The sequence below is a fragment of the Colias eurytheme genome, chromosome 31 (genome assembly GCF_061535395.1).
Source record: "Colias eurytheme isolate Ceu_HAF_F1 chromosome 31, ilColEury1 Martin Lab GWU primary, whole genome shotgun sequence".
NCBI lineage: Eukaryota > Metazoa > Arthropoda > Insecta > Lepidoptera > Pieridae > Colias > Colias eurytheme.
In genome coordinates, this window is record NC_143010.1 from 3,924,318 (window position 1) to 3,938,627 (window position 14,310).

Here is a 14,310-nt window from a genome sequence, read left to right on the forward strand (position 1 = left end):
TACACTTGTAACTATAAATAATACTAACAATTAGTTATGAAGTATGTATTAAATTTTCTGTGAATATCAACCACATCATTCTTTCGGTGTTAGATAGCCCATTTATCGAGGAAGGCTAGAGGCTATATATCACGCTAAGCAATGAAGCAATGCGGATACAACCGCGGGGCACATCTAGTAATATTATAAAGCTATGTTTGTTTGAACGCTCTATCTCAGGAACTAAGGGTCCGATTTGAAAAACTCTTTCGGTGTTAGATAGCCTATTTATCGAGGAAGGCTATAGGCTTCTTCTCTATAAGTGATATTAGTAGCATCAAGTCAGAGTAAGTGTTTTTTTAAGATTGGGTATGTAGAATAAAATAAAACCACAGCATAAGGTCGCATTCTGTATTCCACTAATTCGAGTTCCACACATTTACAATCGATACATTCACACTACATTTAAATGCAAGATACAAAATTTTACAATAAAATATGAACACATCTGCCATTTCTGGTGATATTCCCGTGACATATACTCATTTATAATATTTTCTATAGATAACATTGATATTACATATATTTAACTAGAAAAAATATCATATTATAAGTAAAAAAGGGTAGATAGGTTACAAACACAACATTCAAAAATAAAAATACACTAACGCACACACGGTTAGCCGTCAAAGTGAAATGGCACGATTCAACTGTCGTTAGAAAGAGACAACTGAAGTAAATTGTGGCCAATTAGCCACATTTCGACGTGTCTTTCGCGCTAATAATCAATCTATACCTTTTTAATTATAATATTTGATAGCATCAAGTTTGCATGACAAGTCAGCGATCCTGCAAACTGCGCATTTTCGATTCGAAAATATATTGACCGTTTTGACTATCTAGGTACATTAAAATGAAACTGATGAAAAATGCAATTAATATACTACAGTTATATAATAAAAAAATGTACTTAAAACCTAAATTAAGCCAAATAGCCAACTTATTATACTAAATACAGCACATTGACAGTACAGTCTCTTTCTATCTTGAATAAACTTCCCTTAGTTAGAGAGAGATGGCACGATTATGCGACCAATTTTTAAGTTACCCCTCTCGCTCTAACAAAGTCTAATTGTATGCGATAGAAAGAGATAGCATTACACATTATACAATATTTAGTAAATCGAATTGAAACAAAATTATACATATGCGATATCAAAATTATCATTGAAAATGACTTTCCGCCAATATTATTCATAAGATATTATCACAGAGTAGCAATATATATTTTATTATATTATTATCAAATCCTGCTTTGAGCTGACCGTTTTAAAAAATAAATTAACTACATATAACAAAACACAAGCAAACGAAAAAACATACACACGCCACATAAGGTGATTTTTTATACATTAGTGTTACATTTATTATGAAAAAAAAAAGTTTTGAGATCGTTTTTTTATGATTTTTTTTCAATTTATATTTATTTTTTTGTCATTTATATATTTATACTTTTAAGAAATAAGTATGAATATTAAACGCTAAGTTAAAAATAAGTTTTTTTTGTTTGTTTGTTTTTTTTTTTGCATCACGAATTACTAAACCCGGCCGAGATTAATCGATAACAATATACAATTGATGTTTTTCTCAATCGTTAAAAAAATCGGTGGACATTTTTTTATCTCGTAAATATGCATTCACATGTCTTAAGTATTATACTTACATCTAGAAAATATGGAATATTTATTTATTTTTAATTATTAATTTTTTTTGAACATTTTCACTTACAAAAATCATCACAGTTAAGCTATGGGCCAGAGCAATGTTCGTTTTGTATCAACTTACCGACGACAGATCACATTTTTTTATATATATTAACTATAAAACGTAAATACATAAAAACTACCTATTATTAGCACAATTTTAGTGGCCTTGAACGAAAATTATTAAAAAAAAACTATGCTAATACAGTGAAATGTCGTCGACAAACGATCTAATGTAGATTTTATCTAAAAAAATTACAATAATTAATAAAGCTATATACTGATAAAAACTAAAAAAAACGACCATTGCCCTTGCGGATGCAATTATTAAAAAAAAAACGTTAAAAATAATACTCCTTCATTTATTAACCGGTTCCATATTAAAACATGTCAAATTCACGCTGCCTTTATTAAAATAGAATTAAATCATTTCGATCACGGAATTTTGAATATTCAAAAGTGGGATCTCGACATTATTAATTATTATTACAACTTTTAGGGCCGATTTTTCAATGCTTGGATAAAACTTATCCGTCCAATAAAGTATTACACGATAATATTAAAATGTCACGTAAACTGTCAAATACGGGCAATCAGAATACGTTTTTAAAATGGTAGTTTTATACATTATTCGACGAATAAGTTTTAACCAAGGATTGAAAAATTAGCCCTTATACAAAAGCATCTTTTCAATTTCGCGCCAACGACATTTGAACGCTCAAGTCACATTCCTTAGCCCGGTTATTAAAAAAAAAATTCGTTCATTAATTTTTTTATTCAAATTACATACAGCCAGTTACCAATTTTTTTTCGTAATTAAAAAAACCAATTGACAGCTAACTTTTTTTCTTAATTAAAATTGCAAACAGCCAGTTTTTATCAATGCTAGTTTCATTTCTTTTTTTTTAATGCTTAAATAAGAACGAATTTGCTTTTTCGACATGTTCCCGCCAAATTTAAATAAAGAACGAGTTTTGTGTTTGATTTTTTTTAAATTTTATTATTATTTTTATTTATGCTAGTTGTCGCAGTACACAGGCAGTACGGGGCTTCTCGGCCAATCGGATGTCTCTTCGCATTCGCTGCTTTCGCTTCCGGTTCTAGAAAGAAGATATTTTTATTAACATATATAAAAATTTGGAAATGTTGATTGATTATATAAATACATTTTGTTCGTTCAAAAATAAATAAAAATTAAAAATTGAGAATCGTCAAATAATAATATAAATACCAACTCGATGGTAAATACTAAATAGATTAATTTAACATTCTGTTATCTATGATAAAAATTAAAAACATAATATGCTAATTATGGATAACCTTGCATTTTGAGGTCACGTAGCAGTAGTCAAGATAATAATAATAATTGAAATATGGACAGTTTCATAAAAGTTAATAAATAAAATTTGGAATTAAAATACTTGAAAACCCACAATCAAATATTTTATTTCCTAATTTGAAAAATTCTTTCGGTGTTAGATAGTCCATTTATCAAGGAAGGCTATTATAGGTTATATATATGTGCTTTTGCATTTGTATTTATTTATTTCTAAGCAATAAAGAATTTTCATTCATTCATTCATCACGCTAAGACCAACAGGAGCGAAGCAATGCGGGTGAAACCGCGGGGCACAGCTAGTTACAAATAATTACCTGTTTCTTACGGGCGTAGAGTCGACAGCGAAGTGTTGTTCCTCGATCGTTGGCAGCATCGATGTCAGTTTGTCTGTTGGACGTAGCACCTGTGTGCAAAAAATTTAATTAGAATGTGCTCAGCAATTTCGTGTCGTAATGTCATATGTGCGTAATATTTGTTTTTTTTTTGTTGAGAAAATTAAATTGAGAAAAAATTGGTTGTCTGTAAAGTCGGTTTACTGACGATAGTTGAACGTGACAACGTCCGATTGTGCTTCTTTGTCGCTCGTTCCGCGCTCTCGCTTGCACTTCAAGCCTTACATGGAACGCCTCAGAGCGAGGTAACGCCGCATGAGTCATGTTTTTTCGTGCGTGCAGCCGGCTCTATCGAATTATAAGACGTTGTCACGTCAAAGACTTCTTTAGCACCGTTGCCGATTTCGGTTGTAAGTCATTATGTACGTATACGAAAAAGCGAGTTCTCCTTTGATATGCTAGCTGTTGGTTCCTATGGTGTTTTGCGTGAGTCTCGTTGCCATGGCGACAGCGCGGCCCGCCAACTATTACTATTATGCGCAACCAAGAAGCTTATACCTAATACACTGGAGATTGCACTATGACCATTAACTTATAACAAGAAAATATGACCTTGAATGACGCCTGTATATTTCTTTTATCCCTTTCACACCTAACTAACTACCTAGGTGTGAAAGGGATAAAAAACATACAGGTGCCATTCAACGTTATATTTTCTTGTCACACGTTAATTCATACTGAAATCTCCAGTGTATTAGATATAAGCTTCTTGACAAGAGCACATAGATGAAAGGCAGGTCGGTTGCCATGGTAACCAAATAGCGCGCCGTGCCTGCTAAGTTTGACACTCGTTTCCATAGTGACAGCACGCTGAGAAGAGGTCGGTTGCCATAGTAACCGAGTCGCGCGCGCTTCCCACTCCGCTTGTTACCCGTTACCATAGCAACGCCTCACTCCTAACTACAAATATAAGAGCACCACCACACACCTTACGGGTCCGCTCGCTGAGCCGCCACACGAGCCGCTGCCGCTGCACGGCCGCACCGCGAGCTTCGTACCGAGCAAGTACACTGCGGAAACGCGTACGAACCGCCACTAGGGACGCGTCGCTCATCTGAAATGCCATTATAGTTGTAATAGTTGAACAGAAAAATGACATTATATACAAATAATAAGGAACACATCGCTCAAGCACGACCGCACCACTAAGAGAAACGCTTTGCTTTGCTTATCTGAAGTGGCATTCAAATTGTTATAATCGAACATTGAAATAATATTATTTAGGTAAACAATCTAGATATATCATAGTGTGCATAAAATACAAAACAGAAATTTTGCAATGCCACAATTGCTAGAGAGAAAGTACTCTTAATAATCTTAATAGAAAAATTTACTCAAAGAACAAAAATCCATTCATTTCGAAAAGAAAAATATGATCTGAAAATTAGCTTGATAGACCCCAGTATTTCAACTAACTGAAATCTGTAAAAATAACTTATTATTTTAAAAATTAAATTATTATAAATAATTGTTATAAAACTCACATGACAATACGCCTGCAATTGCGCGGCGAATTCATACAAGCAATACGCTTCCTCGGGCACGGGACCACCTTCCCGACTCCACTCTACCAGTTCTAATTCTGTAAAGATAGATTATTTATTGATTTATTTTGAAGTGAAAACTTCTTTAGCGGCGTTGAGCACTTTTTCTGTAATGGGTATAAAATCTTAAACTCGCGTCAGAACACGTGACCTGGTCGAAAAAGCGTAAGACGGATACCATTCCAAAATATCAAACATGCTCAACGTTAATAATCAAGTTTTCACTTCTGCCGGCACTCCCCCAGTGCAACCCGTCTTGTTTTTTATTTGATTTTACGCCTGTAACACTATAATGCAATAAATAAGTTTTTACTTTTAAACCTAAATTTCCTAATCCTTTAAAAAAGTAGCTCAAGTTACTTCTTATCACATCGCCTATCGGTCAGTGAAAATCCCGCCAAAATAGCTCCAGCCGTTCCAGAGGTTAGCCGGAACAAACAGACAAAAATTGTAAAACAATTTACTATTTTGGTATATGTACAGTCTTAACACCCAAATTCATTCAGTAAAAATCGTTTTTTTCAATAATACAAGCTAAGCCGCGCGGTTTTCCACGAAGGGAAACTCATGGGTAAAGGTAAATCGGTTCAGTAGTATATTTGCGTCAAAGAGTAACAAACACACACATACACGTCCATCCTCACAAACTTTCGCATTTATAATATTAGTAGGATTTAGGGCAGATTTTTCAATCCTTGGTTAAAACTTATTCGTCGAATAATGTATAAAACTACCATTTTAAAAACGTATTCTAATTGCCTGTAAATGACAGTTTACGTGACATTTTAATATTATCGTGTAATACTTTATTGGACGGATAAGTTTTATCCAAGCATTGAAAAATCGGCCCTAAATAAACAAAAACTCACCCAACTGATGGTACAATATAACCAACGCTAATTCACTGCTCCTCGCGTTAACACACTCTGCGTCACAAACTGCTATTTCTAGCAGTTTCATAAGCTTTTCTTCGGAAAGCGGCTAAAAGGGAGAAAAATTGGTTATTATTTATTGTTGTGATGTTATAATTGTTATGAGTTTGTTATTGGGCGTATAGAGGGGAAAGTGGTATGTTTGAGTTTTCACGGTTAAACCGTAGGCACTTTTGGTAATTGCCAAAATTATAGCAAAGGGCAAAGGGAATGCAAAAATTTGTATAGCAACAATATTGTTATTAGACATTTTTCATGAGATGAACTGCTTAAGCAAAGCGCATACTTCATACAGCAGTAAGAAGAGTATCAAAGTAGTTGGTATAACTTTCGAACCATGACATCCAAGTGTGCGCTCGCTTGCGCTAGCGCGTCATTATGAGAACAGCTGTAGCGCGGGCGCCATGTTGGTTTACAATAGCAACGCATCAGTTACCTTAGCAACGCGCCCCGTTACCATAGCAACGCACCCATTACTAAAGTAAGTTATGAGTGTTATATGTTTGTAACTTTGTAGTATGCGTGTAGTAGGTATGTGAGTAGCGTGTGTGTAGCATGTGTGTAGCATGTGTGTAGCACGTGTGTAGCACGTGTGTAGCATGTGTGTAGCACGTGTGTAGCACGTGTGTAGCACGTGTGTAGCACGTGTGTAGCATGTGTGTAGCACGTGTGTAGCATTTGTGTAGCATGTGTGTAGCATGTGTGTAGCATGTGTGTAGCACGTGTGTAGCACGTGTGTAGCACGTGTGTAGCACGTGTTTAGCATTTGTGTAGCATGTGTGTAGCATGTGTGTAGCACGTGTGTAGCATTTGTGTAGCATGTGTGTAGCATGTGTGTAGCATGTGTGTAGCACGTGTGTAGCTAGTGTGTAGCATGTGTGTAGCATGTGTGTAGCATGTGTGTAGCATGTGTGTAGCATGTGTGTAGCATGTGTGCAGTGTGTAGCACGTGTGTAGCATGTGTGTAGCATTTGTGTAGCATGTGTGTAGCATGAGTGTAGCACGTGTGTAGCATTTGTGTAGCATGTGTGTAGCATGTGTGTAGCATGTGTGTAGCATGTGTGTAGCATGTGTGTAGCACGTGTGTAGCACGTGTGTAGCACGTGTGTAGCACGTGTGTAGCATTTGTGTAGCATTTGTGTAGCATGTGTGTAGCACGTGTGTAGCACGTGTGTAGCATGTGTGTAGCACTAGGGCATGCAGAACCGAGTCCGGTTCCAAGTTTCTGAAACCCGGTTCCAAATCGAGCTCAGAACCGGGTAGAACCGGGTTACCCGGTTCTTTTATAATACCTCGGAAAAAAATACAAAATAAAACAAAAGTAACTGTAAAAGTACCTGATGGGCCTTTTATTTTACGCGGCTTGTGTCTTATTTTATTAAATTAATAAAGAAACAAAATTTCAATACTTCTCTTTATTAATCAGTCTTATAAAAGTACCTTGTTATCATCATATTATCTCATATAAACTTAAACCTTATTCATTAACTGCAAACTGTAAAGCAAAAAACCGGCCAAGTGCGAGTCGGACTCGCGCTCCGAGGGCTCCGAACAAACATATTTTTTATAATGTTGTAACTTTAAAATTTATGTTTCTAGCAATTTTTCCTTTATCTGTGTTATAAGACGTTACTTTGGTAAATTTCAAGGCTCTGTGTTCATGAGAAGTACCCTGTAGGTTTTGAGTCCCATGCGAATGTCGAAATTTGCGAAAATTTTCAGCATTTACGGCTGTATCTTTTGATGCGTTGGCTTGTGAGTTTGACTTTTTCACAGCATCAAGGGACCTTAGACTTGAGTATTCGATATAAATTTCAGCTTGATACCAAAAACAAAAACATGACTGGATCATTATATGAACACATTATATGACAGTAAAATCAACAGCTTTTCAAATTCACGACAAATCTAATAAAAATATTTCTGTAGCCTAATTTTTGTCATTTTCGAAGCCTAATTTTTTTTTTGGTAATACAACCGTAGGAAACTTATAGCATCTAAGGTTAGACAACCAATCAGACGAAAATTCGCGATGCACGTGAGTCTGACGTTGCCAGATAGCATAAATTTGTTAAAATAATGCAGCAAAATATAAATAATACTTTATATTTTAATATTTTGGTCGGAACCGGGAGAACCGGGTTTCATATTATTCAGACCCGGTTCTCAAGATCATCAAAAAACCCGGGTTTACCCGGGTTTTTCGGAACCGGGTAAACCCGGGTGCATGCCCTATGTAGCACGTGTGTAGCGCGTGTGTAGCATGTGTGTAGCATGTGTGTAGCATGTGTGTAGCATGTGTGTAGCACGTGTGTAGTACGTGTAGCACGTGTAGCATGTGTGTAGCATGTGTGTAGCATGTGTGTAGTACGTGTGTAGCATGTGTGTAGCATGTGTGTAGCACGTGTGTAGCATTTGTGTAGCACGTGTGTAGCATGTGTGTAGCATGTGTGTAGCACGTGTGTAGCATGTGTGTAGCACGTGTGTAGCATTTGTGTAGCATGTGTGTAGCATGTGTGTAGCATGTGTGTAGCATGTGTGTAGCATGTGTGTAGCACGTGTGTAGCACGTGTGTAGCATGTGTGTAGCACGTGTGTAGCATTTGTGTAGCATGTGTAGCATGTGTTTAGCACGTGTGTAGCATTTGTGTAGCATGTGTGTAGCACGTGTGTAGCATTTGTGTAGCATTTGTGTAGCATGTGTGTAGCATGTGTGTAGCATGTGTGTAGCATGTATGTAGCATGTGTGTAGCACGTGTGTAGCATGAGTGTAGCACGTGTGTAGCATTTGTGTAGCATGTGTGTAGCATGTGTGTAGCACGTGTGTAGCATGTATGTGGCACGTGTGTAGCATGTGTGTAGCATGTGTGTAGCATGTATGTAGCATGTGTGTAGCACGTGTGTAGCATGAGTGTAGCACGTGTGTAGCATTTGTGTAGCATGTGTGTAGCATGTGTGTAGCACGTGTGTAGCATGTGTGTAGCACGTGTGTAGCATGTGTGTAGCACGTGTGTAGCATGTGTGTAGCATGTGTGTAGCACGTGTGTAGCATGTGTGTAGCATTTGTGTAGCATGTGTGTAGCATGTGTGTAGCATGTGTGTAGCATGTGTGTAGCATGTGTGTAGCACGTGTGTAGCATGTGTGTAGCATGTGTGTAGCACGTGTGTAGCACGTGTGTAGCACGTGTGTAGCATGTGTGTAGCATGTGTGTAGCACGTGTGTAGCATGTGTGTAGCACGTGTAGCATGTGTGTAGCATGTGTGTAGCATGTGTGTAGCACGTGTGTAGCACGTGTGAAGCATGTGTGTAGCACGTGTGTAGCACGTGTGTAGCATGTGTGTAGCATGTGTGTAGCACGTGTGTAGCATGTGTGTAGCATGTGTGTAGCACGTGTGTAGCATGTGTGTAGCACGTGTGTAGCATTTGTGTAGCATTTGTGTAGCATGTGTGTAGCATGTGTGTAGCATGTGTGTAGCATGTGTGTAGCATGTGTGTAGCACGTGTGTACCCAACCCTACAGTGTACATATACTCACAGGGCACACCCCCATCTCCCTTGCAGCGGTCACCACAATCCCGCGCAACAAGCGCAGCCAGCGAGCTGCAGTCAATGCTCCGCCATTAGCGAGGGCGAGTTTGTCGCGTACTACACGTGACATGCGGGCAACGTCACCGGATGTGCAAGCCGATTGGGATACTGATACTGTGGAAAGATAATATGTTTATTAGAAGATTGTGTGAATAGACACAAAGATAGATAGAAATATATATGCTACAGTCAAAACCCTGAACCAGTAAATATCCTTATTGACTGATTTTATCAGATAAAATCAGTCAATAAGGATATTAACCGACGCCCTTAGTCAATAACCTTAATAACCGTCAATAAGGATATTGACTGGTTCAGGGTGTTGACCGTAACATATACACATAATAAAAAAATGTTATAGACTCTAGTGAGGTATATTATATAGATTATAGATAGACGAGGCATTAATAAAATGACACTACAAATCAACTTTTATGTATCCTAATAATGTAAAGAAGAAAAATTGAATTATTGTTGTTTTAATATGGAGTCTCAATGAATGGATTTTAAAAATTATAATACAGTTGTCAGTACTAGTTAGGCAGTAAATAGATATAGACTAATTTCTAGTTATGTAGGCTATAACCATGGACGTATAAAAAAAGACGGACGGTATATCGCCTAAACATTGAGTGAAGCCTAGTAATGGCGGCGAAACATCCATGTGAGTGTGCCATGTTGCCATGGCAAAAGCTGTCCTGATGACAATGGCGGCTTAAAACATAAAAGAAATAACTTGCTTCCCTGTGGAATGTAATCCCTTGTGTTTTGTTATTTAAAATTGTACTGTTGCGACACCATTTAACCACGCAAGACGGCATTTTAAATATTTTTTGTGAAACAGTGACGCAGTTAATCAGTCGGTAGTTCACGACGTAATGGCGGCCGACTAGCTTACTATGGTGGCTTCACGTTGTTTGTTCGTAATACGGCGTCCGTCTTTTTTTATACGTCCATGGCTATAATATTGAATTTTCATCAATCTAATTCGACTCTTTAGTTATATTAAATGTCTATGAAAATTGGTTACAAATACAGGTGAAACTAATAAACTACTACACAAAAACTGACCCAACTCCTCGACGCTAACGTTGCGCGCCTGTTTATGCTCCTCAGCGTATTCGTCGATCGCAATGTTCATACACGACACAGTGATACAGGGCACGTGGCACGGACGCACTTTCATTTTTGTTAGGAACCTGGAATAAATTATTTATAATGAAAATACAGGAAAATGATTCTATTTTTGTGTTGATAATTATATTTTAAGAAAAATAACCTGAGCCGCCTTCAAATAAGTGTCAGAAGTGAAACTTCTTTGGCATGAAAGATACCATTCTCCTTGCCATCTCTCATTGCCTTTCTCCTTGAAATTTTACTCTCAACGCGCCTAAAGAAGTGTCACTGTTATGAATATACAGTGGTGGACGTTTAATTAGAAACAGGTAACACGATGAAGTAGTCATCAAGTTTATTTGCCATTTGTGTATTAAAGTATTAGAGATTAAGCATTATTTCATATGTAATAGAACACCCGTTTATCTAGTTTTATAACAAATTGCTTAATTTTAATCAAACGTTAGCTTAAATTAATAAAATCAAACAACTTCAGGTGAAGTCTGATTTCCGCGTATTTTCAGTCTGGACAACAAATTAGAAACAGCATGTTTCGAGTGGTCTAAAGTCAATACCTATTAAAATGCCGTCAATATTTTTTTCATCTATAAATATTTGCACCGTTTTTTAAACATTCTATCTAAAAGTTTCTGAAAATTAATTTACTTTGCAGCAAAAATGGGTAAAAGTAAGATTCGTGACCCATCAACAAGAAAAATAATTTTAAGTTTACATTTTGACAAAAACTGGAGTTACAGGAAAATTGCAAATCATTTAGAGTGTTAGATAAAAAGATATTCAATGCTATAGTTTATTTCAAAGAGCATGGTACTTCTGATTAAGTGCCTAGAAAAGCTTGACCATGAAAAACTACTGCTCGCGAGGATAGGTAAATTATTCTTTTCGCAAAGATAGATCCATTTAAAGGTTCCAATTCTATTAGGAAATATGTTTTTGCAAACGTGTGAAAATCTCTTACAATCTGAACCACGACGTTGTAAAGCCGTTGTTGTCTATAAAGATTATAACAATCTAAAAACAACCCCATACTATAATGTTTCCTCCGCCTTGCTTAACTGTTTTTAATTTATTATCTAAGGTATGGTTAACTGGACGACGCCGGACGCGCGTATCTTTTGCCATCAGAATTGATTAAATTAATTTGTTTCGTCCCAAAATAAAACTTTTTCACTGGCGGACCGTTCTCAAACAATATTTCTTAGTAAATGCAAATCGTCGTTCCCTGCCTAATAAGAAGCTGTACTTTCCTGGCGTCTCTCACAAACAATTTTGCCTCGACTTACCACCCGAAAACCGATCTCATCGACACATGGCGTGGTTCATCTTCGGAAAAAACTAATTTTATAATAGAATTTGAGCTTTTAAATGGATCCATTTTTGCCAAAAGAATCATTTGCCTATCCTCGCGAGCAGTGATTTTTCATGGTCCAGCTTTTCTAGACACTTGATCAGAACTACCATGCTTATTGAAATAGACTGTAACATTGAATATCTTTTTATCGAACACTCTAAATGATTTGCAATTTTCCTGTAACTCCAGTTTTTGTCAAAATGTAAACTTAAAATTATTTTTCTTGTTGATGGGTCACGAATCTTACTTTTACCCATTTTTGCTGCAAAGTAAATTAATTTTCAGAAACTTTTAGATAGAATGTTTAAAAAACGGTGCAAATATTTATAGATGAAAAAAATATTGACGGCATTTTAATAGGTTTTGACTTTAGAACACTCGAAACATGCTGTTTCTAATTTGTTGTCCAGACTGAAAATACGCGGAAATCAGACTTCACCTAAAGTTGTTTGATTTTATTAATTTAAGCTAACGTTTGATTAAAATTAAGCAATTTGTTATAAAACTAGATAAACGGGTGTTCTATTACATATGAAATAATGCTTAATCTCTAATACTTCTATACACAAATGTTAAATAAATTTGATGACTACTTCATCGTGTTACCTGTTTCTAATTAAACGTCCACCACTGTAATTTGAAACTGTGGGCAGAGTTTAGGATCGGAAAATTTTTGAGCGCGATTGCATTTTTTTCTGATGGTGATACGAATTTGTGATTTTTGTTTTTTGATCTCTTATGTTTTATTGTTGTGGTTTATGAATGTGTGTGTTAATCTCTTATGTGTGGTTTTTGAATGTGTGTTTATGTCTTATGTTAAATATAAATATATTGCACTCACCGGTCAAACAGACTGACAGCACTTATCAACACGTCGGTCGGCAGATCGAACCACACCTTGAGACAGCGCAGCACGTGCGCGGCGCCGTCCCGTGCGCCTATCGTCACCTCGCCGTTCTATCGGAAACGGTTCAGCGGTTAGCGGGGTTTGTGTGACATGGGTAAATTAAAAATATGGGAAACAAAGCAGTAAAAGATAAGAGTAATTAAGACTAAAGAACAAATTTTAAATTAAATGTAGTTTTAAAGTAAAAAACGAATAGTTCAAATTGAAAATTCATAATCAGGGAATACAAAATAAAGTTCAGCTTTTCTTCTGAGACATAATTGGATATGATATTATAATTATACTGCAAATCCCTACTAATCCCTACTTATATTATAAATGCGAAAGTAACTCTGTCTGTTACGCTTTCCCGCTAAAACCTCTCAACCGATTTTGATGAAATTTGGCACATACCATCTTTAGACCCTGAGAAAGAACATAGGCTATCTTTTATCAAAACACCACGCGGGCGAAGCCGCGGGCGGAAGCCAGTATTCAATCATTTTAGCAACAAAGAACCTAAGAATAAAATATTTTTTATAACCTTCTGTCAGCGAAAACATAAGCATAATCCGAATCCTGCTAACTCTAAGATAACATCACCAAAGACAAGCAAACAAAACTGCCAAAGACAAATAGACTCACTCTATACGGTTTGACACTTTCACTTAAACAATCATATGCAATGTACCCACTATTGGGTTATATAAATTTGCATACATACGGTATAATATTGCGTTAGTTCACTGCTAGATAACTGAACATATAACATAGCTAATCCATACTAATATTATAAATGCGAAAGTAACTCTGTCTGTCTGTCTGTTACTCAATCACGCCTAAACTACTGAACCAATTTGCATGAAATTTGGTATGGACATATTTTGATACCCGAGAAAGGACATAGGCGAATACCTTTACCTATTATTGCGAAATATGTACCACGGGCGAAGCCGGGGCGGACCACTAGTTCGAAATGTTTTTAATAAGAAATGCCTTTAAATTGTTACAACTAGACACACACAATTTTAATGGGCAAACGGAAAGACGCCTACTTTTATAAAAAAAAGAAGCACTGAAACCTAAACGAAAATTCTTTCGTAACAAATCAAAAAAAAATACAATCAAGAACATGCTCCTTTTTTTGAAGTCAGTTGAAAATATTATTTGTTAGCCAAGCCTATCGCTTATGAATCGTAGTAATAATGATTCTAGCTGCTTCTAGACGGTTCTAGTGGATTCTAAACAAAACTAGACGACCCTTAATGATTCTAACTGTTTCTAGACGATTCTACACAATCCTAGATTATTCTAGACGATTTTAGCTGATTCCAAACGAAACTAGACGGCCCTTGATGATTCTAACTGTTTCTAGACGATTCTACACAATCCTAGATTA

The 14,310-nt window shown here is 36.2% G+C and overlaps 1 protein-coding gene across 2 annotated transcripts in view; it reads right to left on the bottom strand.

The window, feature by feature from the left end:
- Nucleotides 1-1,549: 1,549 nt before the first annotated feature.
- The window catches only part of CycG (cyclin G), a 41,851-nt gene continuing 29,090 nt past the window's right edge, over nt 1,550-14,310 (bottom strand). For both annotated transcript variants that reach the window (XM_090118960.1, XM_090118961.1), the window contains exons 4-11: nt 12,867-12,982; nt 10,609-10,736; nt 9,485-9,651; nt 5,887-5,998; nt 4,958-5,055; nt 4,402-4,527; nt 3,396-3,484; nt 1,550-2,842 (exon numbers count right to left, since the gene is read on the bottom strand). In XM_090118960.1, coding sequence (XP_089975086.1) covers nt 2,761-2,842; nt 3,396-3,484; nt 4,402-4,527; nt 4,958-5,055; nt 5,887-5,998; nt 9,485-9,651; nt 10,609-10,736; nt 12,867-12,982 — 918 coding nt within the window. In that variant the 3' untranslated portion in view covers nt 1,550-2,760. The remainder of the gene's footprint in view (nt 2,843-3,395; nt 3,485-4,401; nt 4,528-4,957; nt 5,056-5,886; nt 5,999-9,484; nt 9,652-10,608; nt 10,737-12,866; nt 12,983-14,310) is intronic.